At 41.7% G+C, this 13604-nt stretch overlaps 1 protein-coding gene across 1 annotated transcript in view; it reads left to right on the top strand.

The window, feature by feature from the left end:
* The first annotated feature begins 9155 nt into the window (after positions 1-9155).
* DHX9 (DExH-box helicase 9) overlaps positions 9156-13604 on the top strand; it is a 55809-nt gene continuing 51360 nt past the window's right edge. Inside the window, exons 1-3 of the mRNA XM_012735802.2 lie at positions 9156-9312; positions 11947-12079; positions 12667-12807. Of these exons, the coding sequence (XP_012591256.1) occupies positions 11969-12079; positions 12667-12807 (252 nt within the window). The 5' untranslated portion in view covers positions 9156-9312; positions 11947-11968. The remainder of the gene's footprint in view (positions 9313-11946; positions 12080-12666; positions 12808-13604) is intronic.

Here is a 13604-nt window from a genome sequence, read left to right as displayed (position 1 = left end):
TAGTTTTGCTCCTTATTTTTTATCTCTCCAAATAAAAATAAAACTTTTTAAAAATGTAAAGTTGAAATTATCAGTGGACTTCAATTATCTTTGTTAACCCTCTCTTTAATTGGTCAGCTAGTTAAAAGTTTTATTTTTTTATTTATTTATTTATTTTTGAGACAGAGTCTCGCTTTGTTGCCCAGGCTAGAGTGAGTGCCGTGGCGTCAGCCTAGCTCACAGCAACCTCAAACTCCTGGCTCAAGCAATCCTCCTGCTTCAGCCTCCCGAGTAGGTGGGACTACAGGCATGAGCCACCATGCCCGGCTAATTTTTTGTATATATATTAGTTGGCCAATTAATTTCTTTCTATTTATAGTAGAGACGGGTCTTGCTCTTGCTCAGGCTGGTTTCGAACTCCTGACCTTGAGCAATCCGCCCGCCTCGGCCTCCCAGAGAGCTAGGATTACAGGCGTGAGCCACCGCGCCCGGCCTAGTTAAAAGTTTTGTAGATATTTCCTTACCCCCATTTTGCCTTTATATCTATTAATTTCCTGAAAGAAAAAAAGTAAGATTTTTATTAGTCTTGGGTTCTGAGGATGTCATACCCTTACTTATTGATACTAAAGCCAAATTTAATTTTTTAAATTAATTTTGGGTATCCACTAAGCAAAGAACTATTTTTTTAGTTTTGCTTTTTTTTTTTTTTTTTTTTTGAGATAAAGTCTCACTCTGTTGCCTAGGTAGGGTGCTGTGGTATCAGCCTAGCTCACAGCAACCTCAAATCCTGGGCTCAAGCGATCCTCCTGCTTCAGCCTCTCAAGTAGCTGGGACTATAGGCATGCACCACCATGCCAATTAATTTCTTTCTATTTTCAGTAGAGACAGGGTCCCCCTCTTGCTCAGAGCTGGTTTTGAACTCCTGTCCTTAAGCGATCCACCAACCTCAGCCTCCCAAAGTGCTAGGATTACAGACATGAGCCACCGTGCCCACCCTATTTTTACTCTTGTGAGGTCAATACTTAGAGGATTTTTTTTTCTTTTTTCATTTCTTTTAATCATTCTAATTAAATGAGGGAGAAAATGTCATTGTTGTGGGTACTATTCTTAACTATTCTTAACTCCTTTCTTTTTTTTTTTTATTTCGGCATATTATGGGGGTACAGATTTTAAAATTTGAATAAATGCCCTCCCCCCCACCCCCACTCCGCTCCCATACTTAGAGGATTTTTAAGATGGTTAATGAAATCTTGTGAACCTAAAGAGAAATATGATGATTAAAAAATGACCAGGGGCCGGGCGCGGTGGCTCAAGCCTGTAATCCTAGCTCTCTGGGAGGCCGAGGCGGGCGGATTGCTCAAGGTCAGGAGTTCGAAACCAGCCTGAGCAAGAGCGAGACCCCGTCTCTACTATAAATAGAAAGAAATTAATTGGCCAACTAATATATATATATATAAAATTAGCCGGGCATGGTGGCTCATGCCTGTAGTCCCAGCTACTCGGGAGGCTGAGGCAGAAGGATTGCTTGAGCCCAGGAGTTTGAGGTTGCTGTGAGCTAGGCTGACGCCACGGCACTCACTCTAGCCTGTGCAACAAAGCGAGACTCTGTCTCAAAAAAAAAAAAAAAAAAAATGACCAGGGCTGAGTTTAGGCTCTACATATTTTAACATGTAACTGCTTAGGAATTGAATATTTTTGGCAGCAGGCTATTAATATTGCCTTTAACAAGTAAAATTTTGGAATATTATAACCTTACTGTTTTCTTTGAAATCTATCTCTAAATTATTTTTAATGTTAAAACTGAAGTAGTAGCATGTGAAATATTTCATTCAACACTATACTAAAGGCAGATTTTTCACCTCTTTATTTCAAAATAGAAATCTGAAGTCAGTCCATTGGGGACAGTTGGAGGGACAAAGTGATTTTAGGCATTGGTTTTGTTAGGGACCGACCTTCCGCAGCTCCACCAGACAGAAAAACAGAGACATCAAGGATGCAATCACACAAGAGGAGGTTTATTTTCTGGCTAGCCAGGGTCCAAGCCCCAGAGCACCAACGCAGTGGCCACTCTCTCAGGCAAGGACCCCGACCGGAACAACGGCATGCCTTTTATCCCCATGGTGCACAAGCTGCGCACAAGCAGACTACGCATGGATCATGCGTTGACCTTTAAAATGATTGGTTGCCCACTATTGCCTTTTGAAATAATTGGCGGGTTGGTTGCCCTCTATTGCCTGATGGGCCAGTCGCCCGTGCTTCAATGACCTCATCCCATAATTCCCCCTACAGCGGTGTAGCGAGCAAGCAATGACCAGAAGCAAAGGTTTGCGGTTAGCTCATTGCCCCACCCAAGTAAATTCCCGACAATTGGAAGAATTCCTCTGCCCTTCAAATTCCTCTGCCCTACAGTTTTACTTAGGGTCTCTCTTGAGTTTATTCATAGACATAGTAAAACGCCATGTGGGTGGGCTGGGCAGGAGCAATGCACATACTGGCCCAGAAAGGCTGTTTGCCACAATTTCAGAGAAATGTCCTCTTTGTTGTGATCACCTGCAGAGCACAGAAAATCCCTACTTCTAGGAAGCTGATGTCTAGGAGAAGGCTGGGCTGAGGGACTTTCTGAGGCTTTTCATATGCAGAAATGGAATGGCATTTGCAAGCCTATCACATCAAGTAAACAACACATCTGGCCCATTTGACCACTCTCTTATCTTATGCTTACTCATCGCCCAGTTTCCTTCAGTGGAAGTAAGAAGGAAACTTGGAACCCAAATCATGCAAATAGCAGGGCTAAGCCCTAGGTAGGGGTGAAGCATCACCTCACATTTTGGGTTTCTGGGCCTGAGAAATGGGTACTTGGGTGGACAAAATAACTGACCCAAATCATAGTTTCTCTGTCAACCCCCTTGGTGACTCTTAGGAAATCATTTGATACATAGAATACTTTAGCATTTTAACTTAGACAACCAAAAGAAAAACCTTAAAGAATTTTCTTCAAACTTAATCACACAATTAGTAAACAGAATGGAATGGAAGAACTATATCCAGTAGGACTTGCTACCTATATCCAAATGCCAGTTACGAGGTGTATTCAAGTTCTATGCCAGATGGACCACCTAAAAAGACTGTACATCAATCAAGTGTTTACCTCTAATATATTTTGGACACAGCAACTAGAATAACCTTCATAAATTTCAGGGTCCCATGTTTGAGCCAGATGTTGGGTTAGGCCATGTAGGCACAGAAGTTTTTGCAAATGCCAGCCTTTGGTGTGAGCTTCCTTACCCATCAGCAAGCATACAAAACAAGGGTATCTTTGTGGTCCTAGAAATGGGTTCCCATAAGTCGGCAAGTGCATCAGCATCTCGGGATGATCCATAGTCCAAGACTAGTTTGCCTCATTTAAGATCACCCTGCCTTCAGGTAGAAGGAGGTAGTAAAATTACCACCTACTACACTCTTGGGTGTCCTTAGGGTGAAACAAAGCAATCCACCTTTAGGGCTTGAGTGAATGGGCACATTTAAAGCCTCCATTAATAAGAGTGCCAAGCAATATTCATAGATATAGCAGGTCTTCAGGTTGCTATTACTTCCAGTCAGTGTTGTCCTTTTCCTAACACAATAGCCTCAATCAGCTTTGACTTCACAGTTTGACCAGACGTCCAGAATCAATGCTATGCTTGCTTGTAAAAAAGACAAATATTCACCGATACATATGATACATGCATACTGATGCATAACAAGCAATAAAAAATAAGAATTCTGATAGAATTCTGATTGGCATTTCAATGAATACTATAACTGTATAACATGGAAAAAATCATTTTAAAGGTATCAAATAGGTTTTATTCTTTTTTTTTTTTTTTTTTTGAGACAGAGTCTCACTTTGTTGCCCAGGTTAGAGTGAGTGCCGTGGCATCAGCCTAGCTCACAGCAACCTCAAACTGCTGGGCTCAAGCAATCCTACTGCCTCAGCCTCCTGAGTAGCTGAGACTACAGGCATGCACCACCATGCCTGGCTAATTTTTTCTATATATATTAGTTGGCCAATTAATTTCTTTCTGTTTATAGTGGAGACAGGGTCTTGCTCTTGCTCAGACTGGTTTTGAACTCCTGACCTCAAGCAATCCGACCACCTCGGCCTCCCAGGTTTTATTCTTCATTCTTAACATCTAGACCATTATTTCTGCTGCAATCCAAATTATATACTTCATCTATGGTATTCATTGCATTAAAACAGTCATCAGCCCTTTAAACTGTAACCCATTGTCAATACCATTATTAATTCCACTTTTTTTGTTTTTGTTTTTGTTTTTTGTTTTTTTGTTTTTTTGTTTTTTTTTTGAGACAGAGTCTCACTTTGTTGCCCAGGCTAGAGTGAGTGCCGTGGCGTCAGCCTGGCTCACAGCAACCTCAATCTCCGGGGCTCAGCGATCCTACTGCCTCAGCCTCCCAAGTAGCTGGGACTACAGGCATGCACCACCATGCCCGGCTAATTTTTTGTATATATATTTTTAGTTGGTCAATTAATTTATTTCTATTTTTGGTAGAGACGGGGTCTCGCTCAGGCTGGTTTTGAACTCCTGACCTTGAGCAATCCGCCCGCCTCAGCCTCCCAAAGTGCTAGGATTACAGGTGTGAGCCACCACGCCCGGCTAATTCCACTTTTTTTAAAAATATCACTTTTGTTTTAAAATATTGTATTGGCTGCAGTTAGCAACTTTCGTGCCCTGTTCTTATTTTTCCAACTTTATATTATTTGCTCAGTTAGAAGGCAACCACAATTCCACTCTACAGCATCTTTCTTTGTGTTTGTCATATTAAGTTGGAGCCTAATGTTATATCAAAGCCATGGGTTTTGACCCACGTAACTGTGTTATACTGAAACATTTAAAACTAAATCTTAGAAAATAATCCAAACTCTACCTCTGCTCAGCTTTGTGTTTTATTATTTATAAAAAAAATGCCTCGTGAGTGAAATGTGCATCCTTACTGGGATGTTCTGGGTTAGTACATTTTGTCCCTAAAGAGTGGCATGTCACTTTTTGTGCTCTTGGAAATACGGATTCACTGCAGCTCACCCCAGATCCTATTATCTGTACAGCTTTCACTTTTCTTGCTTTTGGTGGGGCCTCAGGTTTCAACCATAATCTGGGCACAAGGAACGCAAGGTAATTTTCAGATGCCGTGTTTGTTTCTTTTTTAGGAAGAAGTTCAAATGTGGTATATGCCAGATCCTGAACTTTATTGCACAATCCCAATACTGCAAGCAGTTAAAAGGCAGAGGAGGGTGGTAAGGAGAAAGGAAGGAAGGAAGAAAAAAAAAAAACCCAGAGGGGCCAAAGACCACCAAGAATGTTCATAGCAGTTCTATTCATGTTCGCCAAAACTATTCATGTCCACCAACAGGAAAATGGATAAATAAATTGTGGAATATTCATAAAATGGAGTACTGTACATCAATAAAAAGAAGTACTGTTACATCTACCAACATGGGTGAATATCAAAAATATTATGTTGAATGAAATAGGTCAGACACAAAACAGTACATACTGTATTATTCTACTCCTGTGAAGTGGTGTTCAAAAGCCTCTGAGTGGGCTCAAATGTCACCAACACTGGCCTTCTCAAGACATTACAACCTGCTTAAATCCTAATTCTGGTACCAGGCATGCATATTCCATCTCCCAACACTTCACTTTTTATTTATTTGAGGAACAGAGGAAGAGAGATGAACCAAAACATCCTCCCCCATTTCTCATCATCCATTTCAACTTTAGGTGTTTGTTATAACCATCCCATCCTCTTTGTCAGAAACTTTGCCTTAGTCTGTTGGATTGGCAGAAGTAATAAATGACATATGAAACTTTGTCAGTCCCCCCATACAGTTCACAGATTAAAGTATATCTTTATATTCTTTATTTTCCACCAATCTCAGAAACTAAGTCCACTCTTTCATCAGTTATTTCTACCCCAAGAGGTAAATGTGAAATGTTAAGTAGTCCAGTTGAAACAGACCTTTCATTATTTGGTCATTCTGATGAAGAATTTTGATCAAATTCCTAGGTAGGAAGATGGGTACCTATTTTCTTATAAAGCTTAAAAAAATTCCTACCCTGCTCTGTCTTGCCTTGCTAATCTCTGAAGTCTCCTAGATAGTCATCTACTGAAAACAGGTAGTAGTTGTATTGAAATCTGTCCTCTTTCTGTACTTCTGGAGCATGTTTTGAAGCTTCATCTGCAAACGGAAAACAGAAGATCTTAGAAGCTGCTAGTTGCTAGGAGCAACCTACAAAGGTAATGCTAGTCGTGGGACCCAATCCCCAGGGGACTCTGTGTCTCAGGTGCAAAGCCTAAATTAAGAACCAACTCAATAACAAAATTCTCCTTAATTCTTGGAAGCTAAAGATCCACCTCTGAACAATTTACATTTAATTTGTTGACACTTTTGTTGTGTTTGTTATCTACTACATTTATAATTCATTTATGCTAGTTGAGTCTCCCTTATCATTAATAACTATCAGGCACCTGCTCCTGATGAGAGTGGTGAGAGTGAGCATGCTTGTCTTGCTCCAGTGAAGGAAAGCTTTTAGCTTTCTCCATTCAGTATGATGTTAGCTGTGAGTTTTTCATATGGACTTTATTTTGTTGAGGTACACTCCTTCTATACCTAGTTTGTTGAGAGTTTTTATCATGAAGGGATGTTGACTTTTATTAAATACTTTTTGCATATCTATTGAGATCATATAGTTTTTGTCTTTTATTCTGTTGATTTGATGTATCACATTTATTGATTTGCATATATTGAACCATCCTTGTATCCTTGGGATAAATCACACTTGATCATGGTGATTTTTTTAATTGTGCTGCTGGATTCAGTTTGCTGGCATTTTGTTAAGGATTTTGCATCTATGTTCACCAGGGATATTGGCCTATAGTTTTCTTTTGTTGTTGTTGTCTGGTTTTGGTATCAAGGTAATGCTGGCCCCATAGAATGAGTTTGGAAGAATACACTCCCCTTCAATTTTCTGGAAGAGTTTGAGAAAAATTGGTATTAGTTCTTTAAATGTCTGATAGATTTCAGCAGTGAAGCCATCAAGTCTTGTGCTTTTCTTTGATGGGAGACTTTATTACTGATTCACTCTCACTTCTCATAATTGGTCTATACAAGTTTTCTATTTCTTCTTGGTTCATTCAGTTTTGGTAGGTTGTATGTGTCCAGGAATTTATCCATTCATCTTAGATTTTCCAATTTGTTGGCATAAGGTTGTTTGTAATAATCTCTAGTGATCCTTTATGTTTCTTGTATTTCTTTAGTATCAGTTGTAATGTCTCCTAGGCACCTACTGCTTTCAGCACCCTGAAGAGTACAAAAACATTACGGTCTTTCCCTCAGTGATTTTACTCTTAATCAAAGAGAGCAATTACAGGAAAAAAATAAAAGAATGAGTAAATGCTTAACTGTGTTGTTCTGATTTTAAGAGTAAGAGATTAAGAGTAAAAGGGATTGAGGGTGGAGGGCCCTGGCTCTCGCCTGTAATCCTAACACTCTGAGAGGCCGAGGTGGGCGGATTGCTTGAGGTTAGGAGTTCCAAGTCAGCCTGAGCAAGAGCGAGACCCCATCTCTACTAAAAATAGAAAGAAATTAATTGGCCAACTAATATATAGAGAAAAAATTAGCCGGGCGTGGTGGCGCATGCCTGTAGTCCCAGCTACTCAGGAGGCTGAGGCAGCAGGATTGCTTGAGTCCAGGAGTTTGAGGTTGCTGTGAGCTAGGCTGACACCTGGGCACTCACTCTAGCCTGGGCAACACAGTGAGACTCTGTCTCAAAAAAAAAAAAAAAAAAAAAAAAAAGAGTAAAGGGATTGATCACTGTCAGCTAGAAGGGTTAAGAAAAACATAATGAAAGAGGTGAAAAATAAGGGTGGATAGATATAATAGATAATTGATTAGTCTGAATTCTCTGAAACAACCCCAACTTGAAATGTTTTGTTTTGTTTTGTTTTTCTTAGACAGTGTTGCTCTGGTGCCCAGGCTAGAGTGCCATGGCATCAGCCTAGCCCAGCTAATTTTTTTTCTACTTTTAGTACAGATGGGGTCTCACTCTTGCTCTAGCTTGTCTCAAACTCCTGACCTCAAGCAATCCTGCCTCATCCTCACAGAGTGCTAGGATTACAGGCGTCAGCCACCTGACCTGGCCGAAATGTTTTGTATTGTTGCCTTCGTGGGAAGTACTAGCGTTCACAATTTAAGTGATGAGAATACAAATTATTCCAAAGCCTTGGAAAACACAATGTCATCCAATTTAATAATAATAAATACCCTGCGGGTTTTATTCACACATTGAAATAGTTTACTGAGCACTTACAATGTTCCAGGCACTGCAGTGAGTGACCTGCGTGGAGCTTTTTCTTTCTTTCTTTCTTTTTTTTTTTTTTTGAGACAGAGTCTCACTCTGTTGTCTTGGCGTCAGCCTAGCTCACAGCAACCTCAAACTCCTGGGCTCAGGTGATCCTCCTGCCTCAGCCTCCTGAGTAGCTGGGACTACAGGCATGCACCACCATGCCCGGTTAATTTTTTCTATATGTATTAGTTAGCCAATTAGTTTCTTTCTATTTTTAGTAGATACGGGGTCTCGCTCTTGCTCAGGCTGGTCTCGAACTCCTGACCTTGAGCGATCCTCCCGCCTCGGCCTTCCAGAGTGCTAGGATTATAGGCGCACCGCGCCTGCGCCCGGCCTCACAGAGCTTATTTCTTTCAAAAGACATTGGCGTTCAGAATATGTGAATCACTACAATAACACCACCTATTGAAATTGAATACCTGTTAGGTGGCGGGTACTGAACTAAGCCCCCCTCTCACATGCCATCTCATTTAATCATCTCAACAACCCTACTAAGTTAGCAAGATTTCCAGTTATGTCTTCCAAGGGCACCTCCTTTCACCAGAGATCCCTATGACAGAAGCTGCGAAATATTTTGCTGCATCTAAATGCTACAGGCCCTCAACTCTCTAAAATGCTCAAAAGCCGGCAGCGCATTATCCGAAGCTGCCAGACTCTGGCGCAGCAGATCTCCTAAGCGACGCCATGCTAGGTGCAGCGCGGTTGTTGAGCCCCGCCCCCCGTCCGAACGCCTTCGCCCCGCCCCCCCTCGCCTCTTGCGCATGCGTACGCGCAAGGCCCGCCCCGCCCTCCTCGCGCCGCGGCCGGAGCCATTTCGCTGCCGTCTCCACGCAAGTTGCCGAGCGCTTCTCCGTTGTCTCTGTGGAAGGCCGGAGCCTCGGACGGTCCTGAGCGGGCTGTGCTCTCTGGCACCAGGAAGCGAAGGCGGGTAAGAGAGGGACGATTTGGCCGCCGTTCGGGGCGGCGGGAGGCGTGGGCCACGGCTCTGCAGCCGGCTTTGTTGCGAAGCGCGGGCGGCGGCGGGTGGGGGAAGGGGCGAGCCGCCGCCAGTGCCCGGATTGCGGTGGCGTGTGCGGCTCGTCGCGGCGCGATTGCGCTGCTGGGCCCCCAGCGGCCCCCGCCGTTTCCACGGCCAGCCTGTGCCCCGCTGTCCCCAGAACGGCCAAATCCCGCTTCCTCCTCCGGCCCGCGGCGCTGTGGCCGCTGAGGGAAGGGGGGTGAGCCGTGTGTGGTGGTCGCCGCAGGGTCGCTCCACCCGCCCGGGGCCTTCATTTATTCCTGTCACGAAGGTCTGGTGCCGTCCTGCCGGCCCTGGGGAAAGAGCGTGCGCGGGTAGGCGCAGTCCTGGCCCTTCCCCCAGAGGTTGCGGTTGGGAGTGGGGGATGGGCTCCTGGCCGTGGGGACGTAAATGGCTCCAGGTGTGGGTGAAAGATGGGAATGAAAGAATAATGGCAGAGAGCTGCTTGGGGTAGCGTGGCGAGGTGCGGCGGATCAGAGGGGAGGGCGTCGAGCTGGTACCTCGGCCCTCGGGCGAGAATGCGTCAGCTGCGGAGGCAGAAGGGATTAGTTATGTGTCGCCTACGGCCAGGAGCTGAAAGAAGGCCTTGTGGAGTGTGGAGAGAAGGATTTAGGAGAAGGATGGGAATTAGGGTGGCAAGAGCAAAGACAGGCAAACCACGTAGGACATTATTGCCCTAGTTCAAGTGTGGGAGAAGCGAATGGATTGGAGGCAATTGCAGAGTGGTGGCGGGTAATAGATCTTGCTTGGGATTCTGGCTCCTCCAATTAGGAGCTCTTATCTTTTGGGGCAAGGTATTTGTCTCAGTTTCCTTATCTGTAAAGGGATAATGATTCTTATCTATACTATTGTGAGGGTTAAGTGAAATAGATCATGTAGGTGATCCACTAAGGATACTGTCTGGCACGCGGTAAGGACTCTACAGGGTACGGTAGTTGTAGAGCATCTTCAGGGAGTGGGTAACTCTCAATTTGTGACCTGAGTAACTTGGCCGTGCCATTTATGGAGATGGGAATGTAGGGGTAGGGGATGAACAGATTTGGGAGGAAATTTAAAATTCTGTTTTGACTGGGATGCCAAAGTATCATGCATATGGGTGTGTTATTGTCACAGTTGGATGAACTTGATTTTGGAGCTTAAGGACAAAGGGCTGAACTTTCAATATATCTTTGAGCGTCATTAGCATATAGTTGGTATCGAATTTTATGCAGTTGGATGAAACTAGGGAGGAACGAATTTGATAGCATAGTTTCTACATATTTCATGTTACTCATTCGCCCTAAGGGCTTGTTTTTTAAATATTTAGGGATGGAATTTGCTGATAGGTATCTTCAGTTTTTCTATTAAGAGGATAGGCCCTTCCACCAGATGACTGACCACGGTTAAACTTGGGCCACACAATATACTTACCAAGTTTATAATAGGATCCAATTTGATAACATGAGATGTAGGTGCTAACAAAATGCACTAAACATGAAGAAAAGACAGGTTTGATGCTAGTAATGGAATTTCTTCCTACAGCAAACTAAATTCATAATGTATTTTCTATGATTCTAAATTTGGTCTCAAATATCTTGCTTATTTTTAGACTCATAAACTCTGTATCTTTTGGTGTTTTAAAGACTGGGTTGTAGGGGGAGTGCCAAAAAGTATGGTATGTTGCACTTAAAGAAAACTTGTTATTCGTTAAAATTTGAGGATATTAAGGCCTAGAAGAGAGATTTGACGTAAACCATTTACGAATGCTTTATGTATTTGGACTTAGTAATATATCACTTACACATTTGAGGACAGTCTGCTAGCAGTCATAATTAGTATGAGAATAAACCATTGAATTTTAGCTTATTGATTCATCACTCAGAGTGATAACCATTTTTTTGTTTGTTTGTTTTTGGAGACTATCTCTGTTGCCTGGGCTAGAGTGCAGTGGTAATCATCATAGCTCACTACAACATCAAACTGCTGGGCTCAAGTGATCCTCCTGCCTTGGCCTCCCAGAGTGTTAGGATTACAGGGATGAGCCACCATACCAGGCCTGATAACCATTTCTTAACATAGTAGTTTGGATTTGAATTTAGGCCTCCACTGTGGGTGACTTGGAAGAGATCTTAAACCTTCTAAGCCTTAGTTTCTTCCTCTGTGAAAAGGCAATAATAGTATCTATCATATCTGCCATTGTTGTGAGGAGTAAATGAGTTAAAATATGTAAGGTACCCATTGTGAAATGTAGGACATCACATAAAATATTTTTTAAGAAAAGATAAAAGTCACCCATAGATTCCAAAGGTAACCATTTTGGGAGATATTTCCAGTCTTGATTTATGCATATATTTTTAAGTCATTTAAATCATACAGTTTGATATCCTTTTTCTTACATGTCACAGATGTTCAAATTATGTCATTGAAATTTCTTTATAGGCAATTTTAATAGCAGCATGACAGACTATCCTATATTTAACCTATATTTTCAACATCTTTCCAGGAATTGGTTATTTTCAGGTTTTGCTATTATAAATAATACTGTTTTAACTTTTGTTTTCTTAGATCTGAAGAAGACACCTGAATCATGGGTGACGTTAAAAATTTTCTGTATGCCTGGTGTGGCAAAAGGAAGTTGTCCCCATCCTACGAAATTAGAGCAGTGGGGAACAAAAACAGGCAGAAATTCATGTGTGAGGTACTAATGAATACAGTTTTTATTTCTGTGATATATGTGGCTTATTTTAGGATATAAAAGAAGAATGTTTTGTGTTTGGAAATATTAATGTCTTGCACATTTGGGAAGAATAGTTCTTTATTGTGACTTAACTGTTACTCTAATTCATTATGAATCATTTTCAAATGAACATTACATTTAAAACAATCTGATAGGTAAATTATTAGGACCTGTATCTTCCTCATCTTTCTCAGTACAAGTAGTGAGGATCAGAAAAGTTGGATCAGCTGTTTGGATTTTTACTAATACCTTTAGAAAGTAGAGCAATTCTTGTTTGCTTCAAAGCAAAGTGCTTAAATACAAATGGAGAGTTTGTTCTTGGATATTATAAAATCAGATATTAGTGTATATCTTTCTGTTTATGAGAAGAGAATATCTGAGCCACTTATTATAATAATATTCTTAATTTTGGATTAATGTATTTATAGAGTGTATCTCCAAAAGTTAGCTGTTTGTTATCTCTTAATGGACTATTGAATTATGAATTTTTAAAATCCCAGAATTACCCATGTCACTTTCTCAATACATTTTTTTCTTTACTGTTAAAGGTTCAAGTGGAAGGGTATAATTACACTGGGATGGGCAATTCCACCAATAAAAAAGATGCACAGAGCAATGCTGCCAGAGATTTTGTTAACTATTTGGTGAGAATAAATGAAATAAAGAGTGAAGAAGTTCCAGCTATTGGGGTAAGTACTTATGGCCAAGCACTTGAGATGTCTGTTGTGAGGTTATATGCAAATCGAGTGTGTGTGGAGACACCCAGGGTTAGAATTTTTTATTGTTTTCAAATATGTTCCATAGTGAACCTTGGCAACTTGTTTTCTCTGAGAGATTCCTACCTGAGCCTCCCAGAGTGCTAGGATTACAGGCATGAGCCACCACATCTGGCCTATTTCACTTTTCTTAAAGAGTATTTTCACCAGATATAGAATTCTGGGGTGCCATGGGGTTTTTTTTCTTTCAGGATGTGAGTGTAAAAAATTGTTTTTCCTCCGCTTCGCATCACAGCAATCAACACAGAAGGCTTTTGTGACCATGTGTATGGAGATTTTTCCCCACACACCAAGCAAGCAATCAGTTCTGTAGCAGACACTAGCTGGGTGTTCTCCAATTCAATTCTGACCTGTCTATCAAGATAGACTCAGATCCCACGGGGTGAGGGCTCATTTCCACAAGACTGGGGTTCTCATGACCCTGTCTGTGGGTTTAATATACTACAGTGGCTCACAGAACTCAGGTAAACTTACTTATGTTTACCAGTTTATTATAAAAGGATATTATAAACGATATAGATGGAAGAGATGCATAAGGCAAGGTGTGGGCAAAGGGGCACAGAGCTGCTGTGCCTTGCTTGGACCTGCCATACTCTGGGAACCTTTATGTGTTAAGCTATCCAGAAACTCTCTTAACCTGTCCTTTGGGTTTTTATGGAAGCTTCATTACATAGGCATGATTGATTAAATCATTGGGCATTTGTGATCAG

The sequence above is a fragment of the Microcebus murinus genome, chromosome 23 (genome assembly GCF_040939455.1).
Source record: "Microcebus murinus isolate Inina chromosome 23, M.murinus_Inina_mat1.0, whole genome shotgun sequence".
Classification (NCBI taxonomy): domain Eukaryota; kingdom Metazoa; phylum Chordata; class Mammalia; order Primates; family Cheirogaleidae; genus Microcebus; species Microcebus murinus.
This window is presented reverse-complemented; position numbering and strand designations above follow the sequence as displayed.